The following is a 22917-nucleotide window of genomic DNA, read 5'->3' on the forward strand; positions in this document are numbered from 1 at the left end:
TAGAAAAGCGTTGCATAAATATCTATTTTGTAGACTTCCTACTTATCATAATCACATTTTATATACCCTGCTTATTTTCGTATTTATTAATTCCATTTCTTTTCATTGGTCAGTATTGAGTTTGAACTAGGGATCTCATGTTTGTTCGGCAGGCAGGTGTCTTATGGCTGAGACACTTTCAGCCCTATTTCTTTCGCTGGTTATTTTTGATAAAGGGTTTTGCTTCCTGCCTAGCCATGTGCCTGGGCATGATTTGCTTATTTTAGACTTCACATGATAGCTAGGATAACAGGCTCCCTGCCCACATTCATCTCTTTAAGGATTCTCCCAAACTATTTGCTTGTCCTGGGCTTGAGCCTTTTCAATCTGAGCCTCATAAGTAGGTAGAATTATAGATGTAAGCCATACTGACACCTGACTCAGTAAGGTTTTTTTGTTTTTGGTGGTACTATGTTTAACTTCAGGTTCTCACTCTTTCGCTAAGCAGTTGAATCCCATCACTTGAAGCCCATCTCCAGCCCTTTTTGCTTTTAATTTTCAAGTAAAGTCTGTTTTTTTTTTTTTTTTTTGCCTGGCCCACCTGTGCTGCAGTCCTTATATTTATACTTCCTGTGTGCCTGGGCTGAGAGACAGAAATCAACAGACAAAACATGTTTGTTTATGTAGGTCTCACTTTTTGCTAAGGCTTGCCTCCATATATGATTCTCCCAAAAATCTGTCTCCCTGGAAAGTGGCATTATGGGTGTGCTCTACCATCTTAACATTGTTTTTGCGTTTTGCTGTCTTAGGACTTAAAATCTGGGCCCACAGCTCCACTTCTGGCTTTTTCTATGATTAGTTGGAGATAAGAGTCTCACAGATTTTTCTGCTCCTGCTGGTTTCAAACCAAGATCCTCAGATCTCTGCTTCCTGAATAGCTAGGATTATCTTAACATACTTGAAAACCTTGCAGTAGGAACCTTTCCAAGTCGTGGTGGCTTTCCTCTTCATTTTTTTTCAGGGTATTTGATTCTTGTATTTTTAGCATAGCCTCTTTGTTTTAGAGAATTATAGTTACATATTTGTTTTGTGACTCCTACTGAGTTCCTTTTCACTAACGCAGTTTTGCTATTCTCTAAAGTGAGTAACATTTTATGTAATTTTTATGCCCACACAATGCATGTGCTTTACATTCTGAAATCAACATACCCTATAAAGATAACTATATTTGTAGTGAACTTAATCCTTTCTGTAGAAATTACTATCTAAACATCTGGTCATAAATACAGCATTATGTCTTTGATAAATCTAATTCCTCATCATTGATGACGTAAGAGAGCTAAGTCAGATTGTAACTTGCTCTCATGTTTGTAGTTTATTTATTTCCAAACCTTGGTGTTTTCTAATATTAGCTTAGTCAGTTATAAAACCTTTGTTTGTACAGATTGTAAAAATTCAAATGAAATCTACGTACTAAATACCCAGAATTCCTCTTTGGTATTTTAATTAAGAAACTTTTTCTGTATTTATCAAATATAAAACAATTAATTTTGCATTTTACTCTCAGTATCTGGGAGTCTTCCAAGTGTTTTTATCCAGAATTACAGCTAGGATAAAAGTAGTTGATTGAGATATAAAAGTGAATTTAATGAAAATTACTTAAAGCATCCTTCTGGGGCTGGGAAGGTGGCTCAGTGGTAGAGTGCTTGCCTTGCATGCATGAGGCCCTGGGTTCAATTCCTTAGTACCACATATGCAGAAAAAGCCGGAAGTGGCACTGTGGCTCAAATGGTAGAGCACTAGCCTTGAGCTGAACTGCTGAGGGACTATGTCCAGGCCCAGAGTTCAGGCCCCACAACTAACAACAACAACAAAATTCTTTTGGTAAACTACCCTGATGTCCTTTCTTAATCCGTGTACCCCTTTGTTATATTAGAAAAGAGATGAGTAAATTGGAATGTTAGAAACAAATGGGTACTTGGGAAGGAATAAATATCTCTAATGATTTATCTCAATGTGTACTAACACTACAGGTACATTAAAGGTTAAATGAGAAATTTAAGCCACAATAAGCAAAAGAAAACGTTTAAATATTTTACTGTTTTCTCAGTAAGACAATTCTTTTTTTATTTTATTTTGTTTTTTTTTTGGGGGGTCCGGTCGTGGGGCCTGAACTCTGGGCCTGGGTGCTGTCCCTCAGCTCTTCAGCTCAAGGCTAGCGCTCTACCACTTGCCACAGCGCCACTTCCGGCTTTTTTCTTTTTGCTTATGTGGTGCTGAGGAGTCGAACCCAGGGCCTCTGGCATGCAAGGCAAGTGCTCTACCACTGAGCCACCTTCTCAGCCCAAGAAAATTCTTGATATTGAAGTTGAAGAAGAAATAAAATGAAAATATTGATAGAAGTGATTATGTGAAACTTGAGATTGTGAGATGTGAGAGAACAGCATAATATAACAGTCAAGTGTGTTATGGGAAATGGAAATGTTGCTTTAATGTAACTACAGTAATTGAAGTTTATGAAGAGTAGCTTTTAAGTCTCTACAGTGTCAGATTTGAACACAAATACATCACACTTATAGCCTCTTAATTTATTAACGAAATATGGAAGAACTATTAAGTATGGTTTATGAGGAAAACTCTTTGCAAATTGTGTTAGGCTTCTTTCACTTTTGTTCCTATTTTCTAAATTGGAGTATTCATTAGTATTATAATAGAGAAATAAATCAATTTTTGAGAAAGAAAGTGAACTAGTAAGAAGTGACAAGTGGTATTTTATCATACTGTTATCTAAGCTAGTTATGGGTATGAACCCATATCTCGATATGCTTCTAGTTTAAGCTATTATTTAGAAGTTGTAGGCTTTTTATTCATTAATAATTGTACATATTTTGCTTCAAAGAACATTCAGACTTATTTCTTATAAATAATTGTGTTTAGTTATTTTGTTGCTTTTGCCTGCAGTATTAAAGTATTACTTCAAATGAGTAACTGGCATTGATTTTTGGAAATTTTATTTCTTTGAGAAAATTATGCAATAGATTTTCTCCTTTGTAAATGAAATCCTTTTAACAGGATAGTTGAAGTACTTAGATTTTTTTGACTCTTTTCATATGTCACATAAAAGTATCTTCATCTTTTTGGTGGTGGCTGTTTTGTTTTTTTGTAGCACATGGGCTCTTCTTGTTCAAGCATTTTTGCTCATAGCTGGCACTTTACCACTTGAGCCATGTCTCTACTTCAGGCTTTTCCTGCTTGATTGAGATTTGTTTGCTTCATTGGCTTTGAATCTGGATCCTAAGATCTCAGCCTCTCGAGGAGCTAGGATTGTTACATGACTACCGTTGTCTGGCTCACTTTCATTTTATTCCTAAATCTAGTTACTTTATTACTACATAATTGTTAATTTGCCAAATATGTATTGATCTGCTAAGCACCAGCTATAACTTTAAGCTCTTAAAGCTAACCAAAGTACAAGACAGAAGAAAGTAAAGTCCTACCATATGGAGCTTATGCTGTAGTGGGAATATGCAGGAAATAAGCAAATTGCATAATATCCAAATAAATGTATATTACCAGGCAATAAGTGATAACAAAAATGCATTATATAAAAGGGTGTCAGGAATTACAGGTAGTGAGTGGGTTGTAAATAAACCATCTTGTATATGTAAGATTCATTTATATACCCTATTATTTAAAAGGCTGTGTGTTACATTGTAAATGAAGTAAAGAATTTAATAAAGTAGTTAAGTTCTAGTAGTGAGATATTTGCTATGCACATTCATTGAATGTGACTCACAGATTCTTCTTTCCATTGTTGTAAAACTTACCTACCTATTTGATATTAGTCAGGCTTTACTCAAATTCAGTCTCCTTAGTTATACTTCAGCTACTGAACCATACATATATTTTCTAACTCCTGTAGTTAGAAAGTTTGAACCACCAACTAATGTCCTGGAAACGCTACATATTATTTTCACTATATCGTGTCTCTTAGTGCTGCCGCACTGTAGATTAATGATTGATAGTAAAGTCTCTTCTCCAGTTAGATGTATAAGCATTGGTGACTAAGCATTTGAAGGGTAGTGTGAAATACAGTTTTAACAATAAATATATTTCACTTTTAGTGTGTCTCTGGAAAGTTTCACTTGAATAGTTGACTGGAAAGAAAATGAAAAAATCTTTTTTCAGAAGACTCTCAAAAGATATAATTCTAGTTCATTTCAAAGACTCAATAGGATCTGTGTTTAAGATAGCAGCAATACTTTCTTAGGTGTAAAAAGAATACGTTTTGACTAGACAATACTTTCATCAGCGAGTTTTAAATGGTTTTCATGGCATCTTACTTGCTGGGTTTTCCTCGTGCAGTAATGGTTTTGATGTTTATCTCCAGCAGTTGAACAGTGTTAAGTACTTTCATGAAATTTGACATTTTGAAAATTCATGGATTTCAGTAGAAGGAATTATAGTACATCTTGGTAGCAGAATTAATGTTTGTATGATATGTAATTTTTTTGTTTGAGTTTGAAATGTCACTGGTCCTGGGTGCCTAGATGCTTTGAGTTCTCTTTTGTCAGGACCATTGATATCTGTGGTTTTGTATGCACAAAATTAATTGGGAACCAAAGTGTTAAAAATACATTAACTTTATCAGGTTGTTTCTGAATAAGAAGAATATGTATATAGCAAATCTGTAATGGGAACTCTCTAATCTCTGTGATGTATAACTAGCTCTAAATACCCCAGTTCAAAACTGTCAGATTTACAACCATCTTAGAGTTTCCAAGGTGTTAGAATAGGTTTTATAGAATTTATATTATAATACAAAATGAAACACTATTGGAATATAAAAGGGTTGCCGTACTGAAAGAACAGGAAAGCATAATGCAGCTTTTCTTTGAAATATTGTTTAAACTTCAAACTGTCTGTTTTCATGTCTTCTCACCATGACCCAAGATTTAAACAATTTCGGCTTGTAAATGTAATATGAGCTAAACATATATTGGACATAAACTTTACATTATATCTGAATGTTTTGTTTACTTTAGGATATAATTTTACTTTAGGACATAATTCAAGGCTCTAAATCTGAATTAAATAGTATTTTGTATGTATGTTAATTTTCTGTTGGACTAAATTGAGAAACTGCAGTGCTAACTGTCCAATGTAGATGGCATCTTGATTGGGAAAAAAAACCTATTAAAAGATAATCCAGAGATTAATAATCCAGTGAAAATATGTTTTGAGTATCTTTTCAAAAGTTATCATTAAGGAAAATTAGTAATAATTTAGTTGAAGGAAAGCATGATAGGCTAGCATCAAGTATATCAGGTTTAAAGACCCAGTCAGGTCTTGAAGAATAGTTAAAACAAATTAATTAGACAGCAGAAGCTTAGGGGCTTTAGGAGAGGAAATCTTGAATTTGGGGATATTCCCAATATGGCTAGTTTTTTAATCATGCCTTCACTTTTTCAAAGATTTCTTAAACAGTTTCTAAGGTATTTGGTGTTCAAGTTTTACTGATTAGTGAAAATAAACATCTAGATTTCAGTTTTAACTCTTGTGAGAAAACCTATCTCCTAGGACACTTTTTTTTTTTTTTTTGGGTCCAGTCATGGGGCCTGAACCCTGGGCCTGGGCGCTGTCCCTCAGCTCTTCAGCTCAAGGCTAGCGCTCTACCATTTGAGCCATAGCGCCACTTCCGGCTTTTTTCTTTTTGCTTATGTGGTGCTGAGGAATTGAACCCAGGGCCTCGAGCATGCAAGGCAAGAGCTCTACCACTGAGCCACCTTCCCAGCCCCTCCTAGGACACTTTTAAAGAAGTAATACTATATATAAAATACTTCCTTTTTTTAAAAAGGAGTTTCAGTCCAAGACTTAGGAAGTTTGGATTTTAATCCTAGCTTCATGCATTTAACTTGGTTTGCATACTTCTGTTTTAGTTTTTAATTAGTTTATATTTCTGCTGGTCTCAGGCCTAGGCATTGTCACTTAGTTTTTTCACTCAGGGCTGGTGTTCTACCACTTGAATTATAGCTGCACTTTTGGCATTTTGGTGGTTAATTAGAGTAAGAGTTTCATGAACTCTCTTGCCCATATGGACTTTGAACCTCAGATCTCAGCCTAGTGATTACTTGCTTTTAAAATGAATAGTATTGAATTTATTTTATTTCAATTGAAATCTATGGGTTTTTTTTTGTTTGTTTGTTCATTTTTGTCGGTCGCGGGGCCTGATCTCTGGGCCTGGGCACTGTCCCTCAGCTCTTCAGCTCAAGGCTAGTGCTCTACCACTTAAGCCACAGGGCCACTTCTGGGTTTTTCTGCTTATGTGGTGCTGAGGAATCGAACCCAGGGCCTCAGGCATGCAAGGCAAGCACTGTACCACTGAGCCACCTTCTCAGTCCCTGAAATCTATGTTTTTATTGACTATTTTGAAGTCTAGGAGTCAAATTAAATAAAGATACTTTATTTTACACCATATGACAAATAGAAATAGGTGAATTCTTAAAATTTTATTATTTAAGAAAATGTATTTCTGAGTTATATTCATGTTCCTGTTTTCTTGGCAGCCGATACTCTGTTTTCAAGGAAGTTGAATGGGAAATACAGACTTGAGCGTCTTGTTCCTACTGCAGTATATCAGCACATGAAAATGCATAAGAGAATTCTTGGACACTTGTCGTCTGTGTACTGTGTAACTTTTGATCGAACTGGTAGACGCATCTTTACTGTAAGTAGTTTTCATGTATTTTATTCATGGATAGAATTGAAGAAGCATTGTTTGTAGGTGAACTTGAAATAAAAACATTTTTTAATGGGAAACAAAATTTAGGTAATTTATTTAATAGGTCATAACAAGATTTTACTTAATTTGGACATTATTCAAGTTTGGAAAGGTCATATGTAAGTTACAGTTTTATGGGTTTACATTTTAAATAAGAACACAATTTGGCATTTTATAAAATGTCATAGTATTAAAGCTAATCAAACATTGATAAGTAAATCATGTACCATTTTATAGAAAGTCACTGGATAGCTTGAAAAGAAATCCTTTTAAATAATGATAGAAGAAAATTTGAGGTTCGTAGCATTTTTTTTCTCCTTTTTTTTCAATACAGAGTTTGAACTTGATAGTTTCACACTTAGATATATAGGCACTCTTTCACTGAGTCACACTTTTGACCCTTTCTTGCACTGGTTGTTTTGAGGTAATAGCTCTCTTTTTGGCTAGATCCAGGGCTGTACCATGATCCTATAGCTAAGATTTCATACTACACCCAGATTTGAAATAGTAACTCACAAATGCTTTTTCAGAGGGTGGTTTGGGAGACAAAACTCCCAACCTCAGCTTCCTGAGTAAAGCCACCATACTTGCTTGATACTAGTTTTAAAGCTCTCTAGGTTTATTTATTCTTCTAACTTTTTGAAGAATTTTTTACATTTAAGTGAAGGATTTTTTTAATATTTGGATGTATTTTCAGGTATCTTAACTGTTACATTATTATGAATAATACTTATTACACTAGTATTATTGCACATTATCTTGTAAGCCGAAAGTATACAAGTATATCTTGTTTATAAACCAAGACCTACTTCTTCACTTCCCATTCATAGTCATCTGTGAAACAGCTAAATAGAAGAATATGGGATAGAGTTCTTATACATTTGATTACTATCTTTATCCAGGCATTTGTATACTTTTCTTCTATCAGAATTGTTCTCCTTCACCTTACGTTTTCTCTGCAGTGTTCTCTGCAATAAAATGAAGATTTCTAAATTTTCCAACATGTCACCCTTTTCAGACAGCTGCATTTGATGAAGTGTTATATCTACAGTAGTAATTTATTCTTTAATGGTACTTGAAAATTAGTTATTTAGGTTTATTATTCACCTCAAAACCTAAAGCACATTCAACATTTCTAAAGTTTGAAAGAATTCTTTTAAAAAGTTAGTAAGTGAAACAAAGAGCAAGAAATATTACATTGCATTTGCACTTTATTTTGGTAACTATTAGGTTATGCCATTGCACTGACATTATTTTTTAAAACATATAATAATGTACTTTATTTTCAATGTAAATAAATCACCTTGAAGGAACTTAAAATGGTAGGCAGTCCAGACACTTGTGACTCATGCCTAGCTAGTTAGGGGGGTGAGATGAGGCATAAGGTTCAAAACTAGCTCTGGCAGACAAATCCTAGAGACTTTTAACACTGGTTAACCAACAAAAAATTGAAACTGGAAGTGTGGTTTAATTGGTAGAACTCCAGGCATGAACAAAATGGTCCTGAGATCAAGCACCAGAACCATCACAAAATAAAATCATGGAGATTATAGCATTTATCATGCATAATGAAGCATTATGTGGTTTGATATGAATTTGAAGCCGTTAGATTTTTATAAAATGAAACCCTACTGAAATATTATTAAACATTTATTGTTAACGTGCTTGTCTAGCCTTGTGTAAAAAACTTTGCAGTCATTTTCTAAATACTTAATTCCCACGCTAAAGGCCATTTGGTTTGGAGAATAAGAATGATAGTGAAGAGGAACCTAATTCTTGTTTATACTTTTTTTTTTAACTTGTTTTGAAGGTCTTACCGGGGATCTATAAGGTATTTTTAAGGATGTTATGTAATTTTCTAATTGTGTGTCAAACTCTTAGTCTTTTTAGTTTTCTACTGGTGATTTGCAGTTACTGATTCTAAATGTTACCTTGCAGTAGGATATGCAAAGGTGAGAGCAGTTTTCAAAAAGTTTTTACTTTTAAGATATTTTTACTTAAGCTGTAGTGGTAGGACACATAGGAGCTCACTCTTCATATTGCCTCATAAAGCAGAATGGATGGTGGATGTTTTATCATTCAGCTAGGAGACACTAGATGCTAATGGTTTGAAAATCAGTTTTGAAAATTGATGGGATAAAGCTTTGGGACAGTAGATTCTAATGATTGACCAATGAGAAGTTTCTGCTACAATGACAATTTGTTAATGCTCCAATAAATATTCCCTTTCTGTGTATTTGTAGATTTTAGACCTTGCAAATTTATTTCTAAGATATTTGTGTAGATACATTCGTAGTTTTTCTAGGGATTAATTCTATTACCTTTTCTAAACAGGCACAGCTATAGGAAGTATATGGCTCTTGTCAGGCATCAATCAGGCTCTTCCTCATGAGTATTACTTCCTGGTAGTGTAACTTTAACAGATTACCTCAAGGGCTCTTCATCAGGACTGTTACTTCTTAGTAGTTCAACTGTAGGAGATAACCTCACTTGTTTAAATCTCTAGTTTTATTGTCTTTTAAAAAAGAAAACAGGAATAGATGATTAAGGTAATTAAGCTAACAACTTTTGTGGGAGTAAAAATAATGCATGTAAGCAGTGGTCAAGGTGTATAGAAAGAAGTCAGGAAGTTTTAACTGCTCTTGCTGTTAATGTTCTATATACATTTATGTAAATTTTATATTTTGCCCAATAAAGCATTTATAAATGCTATATAGAGTTTAAGAGGATATCCAAATGAGTAAGTGAAATTTTATATTAGGAAAATTTGTCTCTTTTTTGTGTCAGAATTTTATTAATGAGTGTGACCGCAATACTGATAGGGGGAAGAAAGCCAACAAAACTTTAAAAGCCTACAGAGGAGATAAAATAATTGTGTCAGATTTTATTTAATTTTCCCTTAACTTTTTAAGAATTTTCCACTTGGTTCAAAATACTTCTCTTAATTTATATTATTTACCAACAAAAAACAGAATTAATGAATTCTCAAGACTAAGGAAAAAAACTGAAAGATGATTACATCAAAGACAGATTTCTCCTCTCCCCTACCCCCTTTCTCCAGGAAGGTAAAATATAGCACAGTCAAATTAGGGCAAAGGAACATTATCTATTTCAATCAATGTAAGAAGTTATAATAAAGTATACAGTATATAGAATTGAAAGATTTAGTGTCTGTCCTTGGAGAATTACAATGATAAACAGGCAATATTAAACCTATAGTAAGAATTTTGAGAGAGGGCACCTAAAGTACTTAAGTATCACAGGAAAGGTACTTGGTTCAAAGTACCAGAAACTGTTAACAGTAATACTGGAAATGACACTGCTTGAGCTAGATAATGCAGACTTAGAGAGAAAAAAATATTTATAAACTTTGGGGAATATAACATATAATTATGTTATTGGGGATATGGCATAGCCTAAATAAAGTTGTCATCAAAATAACTAGAGATGTTGATAGGCAGGATGAAATAATCTTTTATAACCTACAAGGCCTGGGGCCTCTTTCCTGAAAGCCAAGAAGAACAAATGATGACTTGAGATAGGAGGATGAGTAGAATGTGCCTTTTTAAAATTAAGACAAAGAGCTTCTAACTTCTTTTGTACAGGTGTGTGCAGTGACACTGGGCAGAATGTCTTTAACATATGATTGTGAAAGATAGGTTGAAACTAAGGGTGCATTGACAGTGGTCCATGAAAGAAATCATTAGAGCTTGAACAGTCATAGTGAAAGAAGGGATAAAATCATAGGTTACAATATGATTTTTAAGATTTGACAGTGCTTTGTATGTAAAAAGAAGGGAAGAGTATGAGGTGACATGTTTTAAAGTTGTTCAACAATTTAGAATGTCTCTTATTTACCATGGTAAGTATTTGAGTGGAAAAGTTTTTAAAGATGTCTTAGAATTCTGTTTAGAAAAGAAAATAGAAATGCTCAGTAGCAGTGGGAATATGAGAGAGATATCTCGGCTAAAAGATGTAGTTTAGAAATCATTCATTAGAGAAAAAGAATATTTTGCTTTGAGTATACATAACTTAAAAAACTGAACCTTCAACCTTTAAAGCAGACAGAAGAACAGTCTGTCAGTAATTGAGGTAGAGTTGCCTTAGAGGTTAAGGGTGGGGAAGAGTGTCTTAGAAGCCAAGAGATGAGTATGCTATAGAAGAGAAACCCTAAAAGCTTAGGATTTGAAGGTATTGTGTGAAGGTCATTGATAAATGCTGTTATGAATATTTGTGCCCTTCCAACCCCCAAATTTCTATGTTGAAACATGATCCCCAAAGTGATATTAAGAGATGGGTCCTTTAATGAATGGAATGAATCACCTTAAAGAAGAGAGACTCAAGAGGGCCTTTTTGCCCTGTATGTCATACAAGGACACAGCTAGGGGTTGCCCAGTAAGCAGAGAGAGAATTTTTACTAGACATTTAATTGGTAGGCTCCTTGATTCTGAACTTTTCATTCTCTACAACTATAAGCCATGCATTCCTGTTATTTAGAAATTTCCCAGTCTTAAGATATTTTAATATAGTACTCAGACTAAAACAATGAGCTTGAAAAAGATGTCTTATTCTAACGTTAGGAATAGGAGTAACAGCAAAGCACCGAGAAAAGGATGGGAATTAAGAATTTTCATGTATATACTTACTGTAGTCTAATAAAGCTTGATGATAAACAGTGGCAGTCTGTTTTCTATGTCTGAAGCACTTCCATTGAAATTTGTAATTTCCTGTTATTTTGTAAAGGCTTTATTGTGAATTTCTTACAAGTGAAGACTTAACACTTTTAGAATTGTAGTGCTTGGTAAAGTATCGGGTGCATACAGTAAACAGACACTGACAGATTGACATTGATGTTTAGGCATATTTGTAAGGGAAATGAAACAGTAGATTAATAAGAATATTGATGATCTCCTCTTGGGGAAAAAAATGAACAAAATATACATTGTAAGCAAGTTTTAGTTCTGCCTGAAGAGCAAAGTACTTTTTAGGTTGAATAAGAAAATGAAGTTGTATTATAGGTGACAGTGTAAATGACATCTTTGACTTTGCTTTCTGTTTCTAATGAAAGTGAGCTGAGAGTGATGACTCATGTTATAAGTATGTAGTAACAAGAGAAGTTAGAAATCTGTTTATTCAGCCAGTAGCAATAAACTTTGTATTTAATACTGAATCTCTTGAGGTATTTGAAGTAAAAAATCATGTAATTCTTTTATTTTTATGTCCAAGTAGTAATCTTCAATTTGACTACATGGTTGAAGCTTTTCTTTTTTTAAATCAGGGAAAAGTTGTACATTATCTACATTTAAATTTTAAGATCATCTCAGCAAAGTAATCTATTCCTGAAGTATGCTGTTTTCTGCTTGCAAAAAGGTTAACTATTCTTTGTCACTCACTTCTGCACTCTGTATTTTCTTCATTATTTAACACTACATAGTTGTCATCTGTAATCTACAACACTTTGTTTTGTAACAGCATCTTTAATGAGTTCAGCATGTATTTTATTTACATTGTCAGAGTACCTGCTCAGTAAGCCATAAAAAAAAGAACTTTTAACAAGTTACTTTGTAACTTAGCTTTCTGTTCAATAAACAACACTTTGTTGAATTAAGCCTTTTAAAGAGGCCTTCTGAAAACTAATTTATTAAATTTTGGGGCATTGATGTTAAGCTCTCTGATGGTTTGTGCATTCAATTTGATTGATTTGAGGTTCTATGTTTGAAATTGTTTCATGAAATTTTTGTTAGTAGTTGGTGTTTTAATTATTAAGGAAAATCCAGGATCTTAACAAAATAAGCCAAGTAAGAGATCTATAGACCTTTTTACTTCAGAACAATCAAGTTAGATGTAGTAATAGACATGGTGTATATTTTCATCTATAGAAAATGTTCATGTTTGTGTTTATCTGTTTTGTCTCTCAAACTTTTTTATTTGAAGAAATGTTGCCATTCTAAAATTTGAACTATTTTTAGACTAACAAAAAGCTAGGAATTAGAAAAGACCTAGTGGCGTGCTGGAAGGCATGATCAGTGGAACCATTACCTTTACTGCATAAAAAATATTTGAAAAAAGTAACAGTGGTCTCACTGTAAATGTCTGTTCAAAAGCACATTTTTAAAGATTATAGTGCATTTGGTCTTTTTGTAGCAATGGAATAAGCAAATTCTTAGACAAATACGAGTTTTCCTGGTTCTATTCTTTTGTAGTTTCAAATACTGTCTGTACTACTGTGCTTTCAGGACAAAATATGTATTCTTTTTACCTTCATTGTTTTCATCCTTTATTGACAAGATATCTTGACATTTAAAATACCGTAAATTCTATTTTTGGGTATTTAAAATGTCAGCTAAACACTATAGACCCTTCACTAAATGATACCATGTTTACATGATACCATGGTTACATACCTTACATAAAATGTCATATCATTTGCGTATAACTCACATCTACTATAAATCATCTCTAGATTAGTTATTCCTCACAAAAAACACAAATGTTATATAAATAGCCATAAAATGCTTACACATGTTTAATGCAGGTACACTCATTTTTCAAATGTTTTTAGTCCATGCTTAGAAAATTGAATGCATTGTGTTATGTTTCCGTCATTAAACAGATGAAGTGAAGAACTTGACTCCGCTTAAAGAAGTGGAGTTGAACAAATATCTTAAGGTCTTTATTTTACTATTCAGCAATTGCCAAGTGTTCTCACATATGCCAGGCATTTTTTTTTGAAAATTTTCATGGTCTGCTATAGTTCTTTGTTTACTTCCTATGCAAAATCAATAATCTTTGACTCTTCATAGTAACCACCTTATGCTCTAGTAATTCAGTTTTATCACTCATTCTCTTCTGCCTGCATACTGTTATATCAATGTTGAAATGTTTTATTTTGTAGAATGTTCATGCTGATAACAGATTATTATTTTTAAAATTTGATCCTGTTACTCATCTGTGATACCCTTTATTAATTTATATTACATATCACATTGCTTCATCCTCCTACCTTTATACCTCACTCTGAATTAGATTGTAGATTAGCAGTTCCATGAATACTTCAGTTATTTCACATTTCAGTGCCTTTGATCATACTTTTGTCATTAGTTACTAGATAGATTTTTTTTCTTTTCTTGTGTGTGTGTAGATACTGGGGCCTGAGCTCAGAGCCTCTTGTTCTCACCCAGCTTCTTTGCTCACAGCTGGTACTCTACTACTTGAGGTATACTTTCATTACAACATTTTTGTTACTTAATTGTAGATAGTCTTTTGGCCTTTTCTACTTAAGTTATTTTCTGATACAGCCTCCCCTCTGTACCCCTAGAGCTGGCCTTGGGAAGCAATCTTCATTCCTCTGCTTATTACATAACTAGCATTACAGGCACGCAACTTTTGCTTAGGTGTGTTGTCTATCTGGCTAACATTTTGTCTGGTCTGGATTCAAACCCTGATCCTCCCAGTCTTTGGAGTAGCTAATGTACAGTTGTGTGCCATCACAACCAGGTTCAGGTTCAAATTCTTTTGTAGGGCTCTGTTTGTAAAGACTTGGCACAGTTGCTCACAACTGTAATTATAGCTACTTGCAAGGCAAATACTGGTAGGATTATGGTTTGAGAACATCATCTCCACAAAAATGCTGGATGTGACAGCATGTACATGTCATCCTGACTATATTGATATGTAGGAGGATCACAATCAGGACAAAAACATGAGAATCTACCTAATAGAATTCTGGGGAATAGACGTAATACACATATGAGTTTTGTATCTTTTATTTAAAGGGTTCTGATGACTGTCTTGTGAAAATCTGGGCAACAGATGATGGGAGGTTATTGGCTACTTTAAGAGGACATGCTGCTGAAATATCAGACATGGCGGTGAACTATGAGAATACTATGATAGCAGCTGGGAGTTGTGACAAAATGATTCGTGTCTGGTGTCTTCGAACATGTGCACCTTTAGCTGTTCTTCAGGGGCATAGTGCATCTATTACATCACTACAGGTAATTGTTTCAATCCTTTTTGAAACTAAGTTTTAAGAAGTTTTGTAATCTAGTATATTAAATGAATATTTCTGGTTTTACAAATTATATAGACTCATACTCTTGAGTTTCAGTTAATTTTAATAGCTTTTAGTGTGGTAAAATAAGTTATCTGGAATATTTCACTCTTAAAAAATTTTGTTTTTCCCCCTGTGATTTTTTTTTTTTTTTTTTTTTTTTTAGTTTTCGCCATTGTGCAGTGGTTCAAAGAGATATCTATCTTCTACTGGAGCAGATGGCACTATTTGTTTTTGGCTGTGGGATGCTGGAACACTTAAAATAAAGTCAGTTGCTATTTTATTTCATGTGTTTAATGATTAGAATTGCAAAAATAGTCAAAATTAAGAATAAATTACTTTGTTTTTTTAAGTAAATTCTTTTTGTCTTTTCACTGACCTCTTTAACATTTCCCTTTTTTCATGCTTCACAGAAAATTTTCTTGCATTAACTTACATGCTTTCTTTCTCTTTGCCCTCGCCCTGTTCTTTTCCTTCAGAAATACCTTTTTTTATTATCTTTTTCTATGTGTTGTATATAGTTTTGTTTCAGTGGCTTTTTTTGTGTGTGTGTGCTGATAACATACCTGCGTTAGGAATTTCATTCTCTGGAGTAATTTTTAATTGTGTTACTGAATCTACAAATATTTTATTGTAGATCTAGAGAGAAAGGTAAAACAAAGTTACACATGAATGTATATGTATGCACATGTAGGTTGGGTACTTATTAAAATCTTCAGTTTATCAAAACAAGTTGGCTGGACAAATGATGAAAGACACTGTGGTAAAAGAAATATTTAAATTCTTTTCCTATAACTAAAGGAATTTTCTTGTCAGGACCAAGAGGAAAGTAGTTTCTGTTGTTGTTGGTCTGTTCTGTGTATTGTCTCTTAAATAGATGAAGTGAGGTAAAAGAGTGCTGTATTTGGCCCATAAGCAATGTCTGAACAGTGAATTAGTGTAACCATTGATTTGAAAGTTTAGCTAGACAATTCTTCTTAGAATCTCAGAAAGTTAATCAGATTAGAAGGTATACCTCAGTACTTATCTGTTTATAATTGTCAGCCGAAGTTGGATTATTTAATGAAATATGCATAAATCTGCTATTTTCTAAACACTGTTCAGACAGCTGTTTCCAGTGGGTAGCTGATATATTTTAAACTTGATGTATACAAATATTTCTGCAGTTTAGTTCTTACAGAAGGGGAAATAGGGAACTACTGTAGCTTAGCAACATTATAAAAGTGTCTTTTATTTGAAAAGATATAAGCATTATGGATTGGGGGTACAAGCCTGGGGAGAACTCAGGGCATAGGCACTATTCTGATGACTTAAAAAATATTTTTTTATTGTTATTTTACACAAGGCTAGTGATCTACCACTTGAGCCATACCTCCACTCTGGGTTTTTGGTGATTATTAGACTGGACTGGCTTCTAACAGTGATTCTCATATCTCAGTATCCTGAGTAGCTAGGATTGCAATTGTGAACCATTAGCACTTACCCTTTAATTGCTTTTAATAAACTTTCATAATAAAAGATAGGATATTGCTGGTGGTATGGATTGAAACTAACCATTTTTATCTCCTTGTGAAAGAAGTGATTTAGCAAGTGAGGATATAAACAATATTTTTCAAAGTTTTAATTGTTTCACCTTGTTTGTGCTCCTTGATTATATTACTGAGTGTAATAGTGTTTCTATACCCTTGAGAAGTAGGTTTTTTCATATTCATTAATGGGCTATCTATACCTTATTGAATATTATAGTATTTATTGAGTATGTTGAACACTGTACAGAGCATCTTACATGGAATAAATTAATTTTTCCAGTAACTCTGAAGTGATTTCTGTCATTATTCCCATTTCTCAGATAAAGGGACTGAAGTTCAAAAACAGAAACTTGCCTATGTCACACACCTGATTCATGGCAGGACTGTGACTTGAACTCAGGAAATCTTGAGCTAAAGACTTCTTTAAAAAACATTTCAGCTGGGCGGCAGAGGTGCATGCCTGTAATCCTAGCTACTCAGGAGCTGAAATCTGGGGATCGAGGTTCAAAGCTAGCTCAGGCAGAAAGCCCATGAGACGCTTATCTCCAATTAACCACTAGAAAACTGGAAGTGGCACTGTGGCTCAAGTAGTAGAGTGCTAGCCTTGAGCTGATGAAGAGCTGAGGGACACCGCCCAGGCCCAGAGTTCAGGCTCCACAAATGACCAAAAACAAAAAAAACACACAAAAAATGCTTTTTCAAATGTGTATTCAAAAATAATTTTTTATGGTTGCCTACTTTTTTTTTCTTTCTAAATATAAGATGATTAGAAATGGTGGTGTTTGTAGGGTTATTTGCATAGTCTTGAAATTTATTCCAGCTAGTGGTGACTTGACTTTAAAGAGTATTTGTGCCAACTATTAACACAGAAATAGAGCTACAGTAGTCCATAAGATTGTATGAAACTGGCATATTTAGTTATTGTCATAATTTCACTTGAATTTAGGTAAGTTTATAGTTGAATAAAATTTAACCTTAACAGTGCTAAGAGCTCCTGAATAATAAGAAAAACATCAATTTAAAAGTTTATGTACAAATTTATCTTCTAAAACTATATTGCTAAAATTGTTCAGCATTCTGTAATAGAAGGATCATTGTCATTCCTCAGAATTATAATTGTTATGTCAAAATACTATACTTGCACATTTTTTCCCCAAAATGATCTCTTAAATTTTAATCTGTTGTCTTTTAAAAAATGTTGTGGATTGTAAAAGTTGCACTTAAGGTTAAAGCCTAATTATTTTTACATTTTCTTTGCTAATAAAGAAAAACAGGTAAAGATTTACAGGAAGGAGCATTATGTACACACTGTTAATGTGTTAGAGCTATTGTATAAACTGAAATACGTAATTTTGTTTTTAAAGAGTTGATAACATTTAGTGTAAAAATACTAACCAAAAGTTAACAATGTAAATATATTAGAGTATAACTCAATTCTGAAGATCCTTATTTTGAATGAATTTTGTAAATGACAACATTTCAGCCTTAAGATTTTCATTTGGCAGACTGTTTTATCACATTAGATTAGATAAACAAAAAGCTCAATTAATGTCCAATACAATGGTGAATGTTAGAAATGACAGTTAATACCTGTTTTTCTAATGTGTTCCCATTTACAAGTAACTTGTTTCTTTATGTATTGTTATGTTGCTATTATATGAAAAACAACCTGTTAGATTTAATTAGAAGTAAATACGAGTAATATCTAGTGTGATGGTGACTTCTATGTGTAGACTTTTTTCTCATCAAGATCCTACAGAGTGTACCTAGAATTTTGCAAGATCCTATGAACATGACATGTGGTATCAAAGTTGTTTTCAGGAAGGGAGCCATCTGTTGCTTATTTAATTATGTTTTTGTGACTGTTTTTTGAAATGGCTTATTTCTGGTGTTCTGGTCCCTTTAGAAAATTTTTAATGTTTTATTTTCTTTATTGTAGTCCAAGACCTGCAAAATTCACAGAACGCCCTCGGCCTGGAGTTCAGATGATATGTTCTTCTTTTAGTGCTGGTGAGAGTCCCCCATCCCTAATTTTTCACTTAAGTTGTTCCTTAGAAAGCTTCTAATAGAGCAAGGTATCCGTGGCTCACATCTGTAATCCTAGCTAGAGATCTTGAGGATTGTGGTTTAAAGCCAGCTCCGACAGGAAAGTCTGTGAGACTCTTCCCTCCAATTAACCACCAGAAAACCGGAAGTGGTGTTGTGGCTCACGTGGTTGAGCACTCACCTTGAGCTGAAGAGCTCAGGGACAGCACCCAGGTACAGAGTTTAAGCCCCACAACCGACCAAAAACAAAAAAAAATAAGCTTATAATAGAATACATAAAATATATTGAGTTTTTATTATAAATCATATCCTTGGGCTAGGAAGGTGGCTCAGTGGTAGAGTGCTTGTCTTGCATGCATGAGGCCCTGGGTTTGATTCTTCAGCCCCACATAAGCAGAAAAAGCCAGAAGTGGCAGCATGGCTCAAGTGGTAGAGCACTAGCCTAGAGCTGAAGAGGTGAGGGACAGCGCCCAGGCCCAGAGTTCAGGCCTCATTACCGATTAAAAAAAAAATCATATCCTTATACATATTTTGGAGCTAATTAGTAAATAAGAATGAGAATTTAAGCCACAGATTTTTGAATATTTCTTGAGTTTCATTTGTATAATCATATAACTGATAATTTTCTTAAGACCATACTGCTCTAATAGAGAAAATAGTTTCAAAATGACTAGTCTTTAAAAAACGAATCATTGCATTATTTTATTGGAGATAAGATATTTTAAATTTGGTTTCTGTTTTCTGTGGATATTTGGAGTTATACACTTGTACACCGGTATTTTACTCGATTATTCTTGCTGTATTAAAAGTACTGAATAAGCACCGGTGGCTCATGCCTGTAATCAGGAGACTGAGATCTGAGAATCTTGGTTTGAAGCTAGCCCAGGAAGAAAAGTCCCAGGACTCTTACCTCCAATTAACCACTCAAAAAAAGAAAGGACTGTGGCTCAAAGTGGTAGAGCATTAGTTTTGAATAAAAGAGCTGAGGGATAGTGCGCAGGCCCTGAGTTCAAGTTTTACAACCAACAACAACAAAAAGAACTGAATAATGAAGATTATGCTTCCAATTGTAACATGGCAGCAGTTTGACTTGAGCTTTTTAAAATGATCTTTTAAATATTTCAGGCAAATTGATAAGAAAATTAAATGTTGCACTCATGACTAGATCTATTATATAAAGTTTCTAATGCCTGTTTCTTCTACATGTGTTTGTATTTGTCCTTTGTGTTTATAGTTAGTTCTCCTTTATGTGTTATTTTTTTTTAATTTATGGATAGCACTATTACCTGAGATAAGAATAAACTCAAATGAATATGCTTTTAAAAGCAAATTCAAAGTTAATTTCTGAATCCAGACTTCCAGAGCTGCTGTCATCAGACAATATTATTCATGATGTTGTTTATGCACATTTTTTAAAGATAAATTGATGTTTTTTAAGGGCCCAATACATAGATCATGTATTAAAAGGACCTAAAATATTTATTATACATAAGAATTTGACACTATGGGAAAGTATTGCTGTGAAAGGGATTTAAATTGCATGTATAAATAAATGATGAGAAGTAGAACATATATAAGTCTAAAATGAATTTTAAAGAGAGTAGGATCATTTGATTGTCAGGTTTCTAAAAACAAGTTACTAAGGGAGTTACTCTTAAAAGTTTGATAGAATAATGGGATAAGAGAAGAATATCAGTAAAGAATGCCCTATTTCTAAGGAACATGCCTAATTTTTAATAAATAATGAGAACAAAACTGAAAATACAATCAAACTTAAGAAGCTTTTTAAAGTTGTAATTCAGTGTATGTTTAAATGTGAATGGTTTTAGGGAAAATGTTTTTAATTGGAATTTGATAATGTGGCTTAACTAATTATCAGAAATTTTTAAGGTTGTTATATATGCTATTATTTTTCATAGGTGGAATGTTTCTTGCCACAGGAAGCACAGACCATATTATTAGAGTTTATTTCTTTGGATCAGGTCAGCCAGAGAAAATATCGGAATTGGAGTTTCATACTGTAAGTATTACAGAAAGCAATTAGATGAGCATTACTTAAATGAATTTAATAATTTATAGGCACTACTTATTTTTGTCTTTTTAAATATAGGATAAAGTTGACAGTATCCAGTTTTCCAACACTAGTAACAGGTAAAATATTCACAATTGCCTCTAATTCCTAGTTAAATTAGAAAATTGGGATAATTGTAGTTGTTACAATTTAGGCTGTATAGGAATTAATCACCTAATTTAAAGCTCCTGACTAAGTAAATACCGCCTCCATATAAGCATGCAAGCATGTATCTTTTATATCTTATAGAGTTTAGTTGAATGCTTTTAGTAATGGGAATTTAAAAAAAATTATTTTTTTTTCCTATTGGAAACTTAATTATACTTTTAGGTTAGCTTTGTATCAATTTTGAATGATTTTTTAGACTTAGTCACAAACATTGAAATATTTATATAGAGAGTTTTCAGGGCCCCTAATATTTCAGAAATTCTTACAATTATAGAGACTGGTTTGTTTACTGGAATATAATGTTTTGTCTTAAAAGAAAAATCTGGAAAAAAGGCGTTTTGATGAAGTGTGTGTGATTTTTCTTTGGGGACTGGACATCTTTTAATACAGGTTTGTAAGTGGTAGTCGTGATGGGACAGCACGTATTTGGCAATTTAAACGAAGGGAATGGAAGAGCATTTTGTTGGACATGACTACTCGTCCAGCAGGGTAAGAGACCAAATTTTAAATATTAAATGCAGATTAGACTATTTCGTGTATTGTATGATAGGTTGAAATGGAAACCATGTTAAAATTGCTTCATACTTTGTTAAAATTACTTTATGTAATAATTAGAAGTGCTACTGGAGATGAATGGTATTAATTTTTATCAAATATTTCATTGGTATATATGAAAAGACCTGTGCAATTATTTTTTTAAGTGCAGTTTTGTATAGGAATAATTATAGTTTTGTAGATTTTGATAGTTTGTTATTTTGATATTTTGTTTATTTTTTGTTATTCTTTAGTCATCTTAGATGGGAGAGTACAACAGTCAGGGCATGACAGCAGATAGCACAAGGAGGAATATGAGCACGATGTCAGAGTGCCAAAGATGCAGTGAACATAGTTACAGTAGTGATAGTTGTCCTTAGACAGCTTTCTTAATGACTTTGGCATGCTAGACTAATGAAAGTCCTTGATTTCTTGATGCATTATAGTGACCTTTACCATCATTCTGTGTTGATTAAAAGTACTTAGTTACTGTCAAATGATAGTATCCATAAATATCAAATATAATTTAAAGAAAATGTGTTTTGTTTTTTTGTCATACTTCTTTCTTTCAGCCAAAATCTTCAAGGTATAGAAGATAAAATCACAAAAATGAAAGTGACCATGGTAGCTTGGGATCGGCATGACAGCACAGTTATCACTGCCGTCAATAACATGACTCTGAAAGTTTGGAATTCTTACACTGGTCAGCTTATTCATATCCTCATGGTAAGAGAAAAGACAAGTATTGATTTTACTTATTTTTATATAACTGAAACTGACTGTAAAATCATTACTTTCAATGAGGAACAAAGTCTTTTATGTTAGCTAAAAGCTCTTCCTTACCAAGCTAAAAGGGCTCTGGGGTTAATGGAAATAATTTTAAAGGCATTTTAAACAGTTTCACTTGTTGTAGTCACTTCTTGTTTTGGTATGTAGTGATACATTGTCATGTTTCATTAAATGATATCAATACTTTGGACAGTATTACTAGCATAGCTCTTTTTTTGTACATTGATAGAGTTACTAGTTCTTAGTATTTAAGTGTTGATATTTTATTAAACTTAATTTTTCCCTTTTTTAATATTTATAAATCTTTTACCACTTCAAAAATATTTCAGGGACATGAAGATGAAGTCTTTGTTCTTGAGCCACATCCATTTGATCCTAGAGTTCTCTTTTCTGCTGGTCATGATGGAAACGTGATAGTGTGGGATCTAGCAAGAGGAGTTAAAGTTCGGTCTTATTTTAACATGGTAATTATGTCATTTTTATTTTATATCTGTTATTTGGGACATTTTCATAAAGATACTCTATATCATAAAGGAAATCCATTTAAAAGCTGGCTTTTTAATTTAAATTTCTTCCTGTGATAATTCCTACCATTCGTGAGATGCTCAACTTGCCTATGAATTTAGTGGTAACTGGCTTAGTTTTAGTTTAGTTATAGCCTTGAGACATTGACCAGAAATTCACAAGTGTGATCTACAGTATTGAGAAGAAAAATTATTTGGAAAACCATGTGACTAAGATAATACTTGTTTTGTATTACTCTAATAGTTGCCTAGAGTAGCATAATTTTATTCAAACATTGATTTCAAAGTGAAAACTCATGCCTAGTGTTGGTGGTCATGCCTATAATCCTACCTACTCAGGACACTGAGATCTGAGGATCACTATTTGAAGCCAGCCCAGGCAGAAAAATCCATGAAACTCTTGTTCCAGTTAACCTCTGGAAAACCAGAAGTGGAGCTGTTGC

The 22917-nt window shown here is 33.3% G+C and overlaps 1 protein-coding gene across 2 annotated transcripts in view; it reads left to right on the forward strand.

Moving 5' to 3' along the window:
• Phip (pleckstrin homology domain interacting protein) overlaps positions 1–22917 on the forward strand; it is a 106465-nt gene that overhangs the window by 20370 nt on the left and 63178 nt on the right. For both annotated transcript variants that reach the window (XM_070010276.1, XM_070010277.1), the window contains exons 7-15: positions 6546–6706; positions 14536–14757; positions 14980–15080; positions 18282–18352; positions 20308–20408; positions 20499–20539; positions 21018–21116; positions 21734–21887; positions 22280–22414. In XM_070010276.1, the coding sequence (XP_069866377.1) occupies positions 6546–6706; positions 14536–14757; positions 14980–15080; positions 18282–18352; positions 20308–20408; positions 20499–20539; positions 21018–21116; positions 21734–21887; positions 22280–22414 (1085 nt within the window). The remainder of the gene's footprint in view (positions 1–6545; positions 6707–14535; positions 14758–14979; positions 15081–18281; positions 18353–20307; positions 20409–20498; positions 20540–21017; positions 21117–21733; positions 21888–22279; positions 22415–22917) is intronic.

The sequence above is a fragment of the Dipodomys merriami genome, unplaced genomic scaffold (assembly GCF_024711535.1).
Source record: "Dipodomys merriami isolate MVZ:Mamm:240054 unplaced genomic scaffold, mDipMer1.0.p SCAF_8, whole genome shotgun sequence".
Classification (NCBI taxonomy): domain Eukaryota; kingdom Metazoa; phylum Chordata; class Mammalia; order Rodentia; family Heteromyidae; genus Dipodomys; species Dipodomys merriami.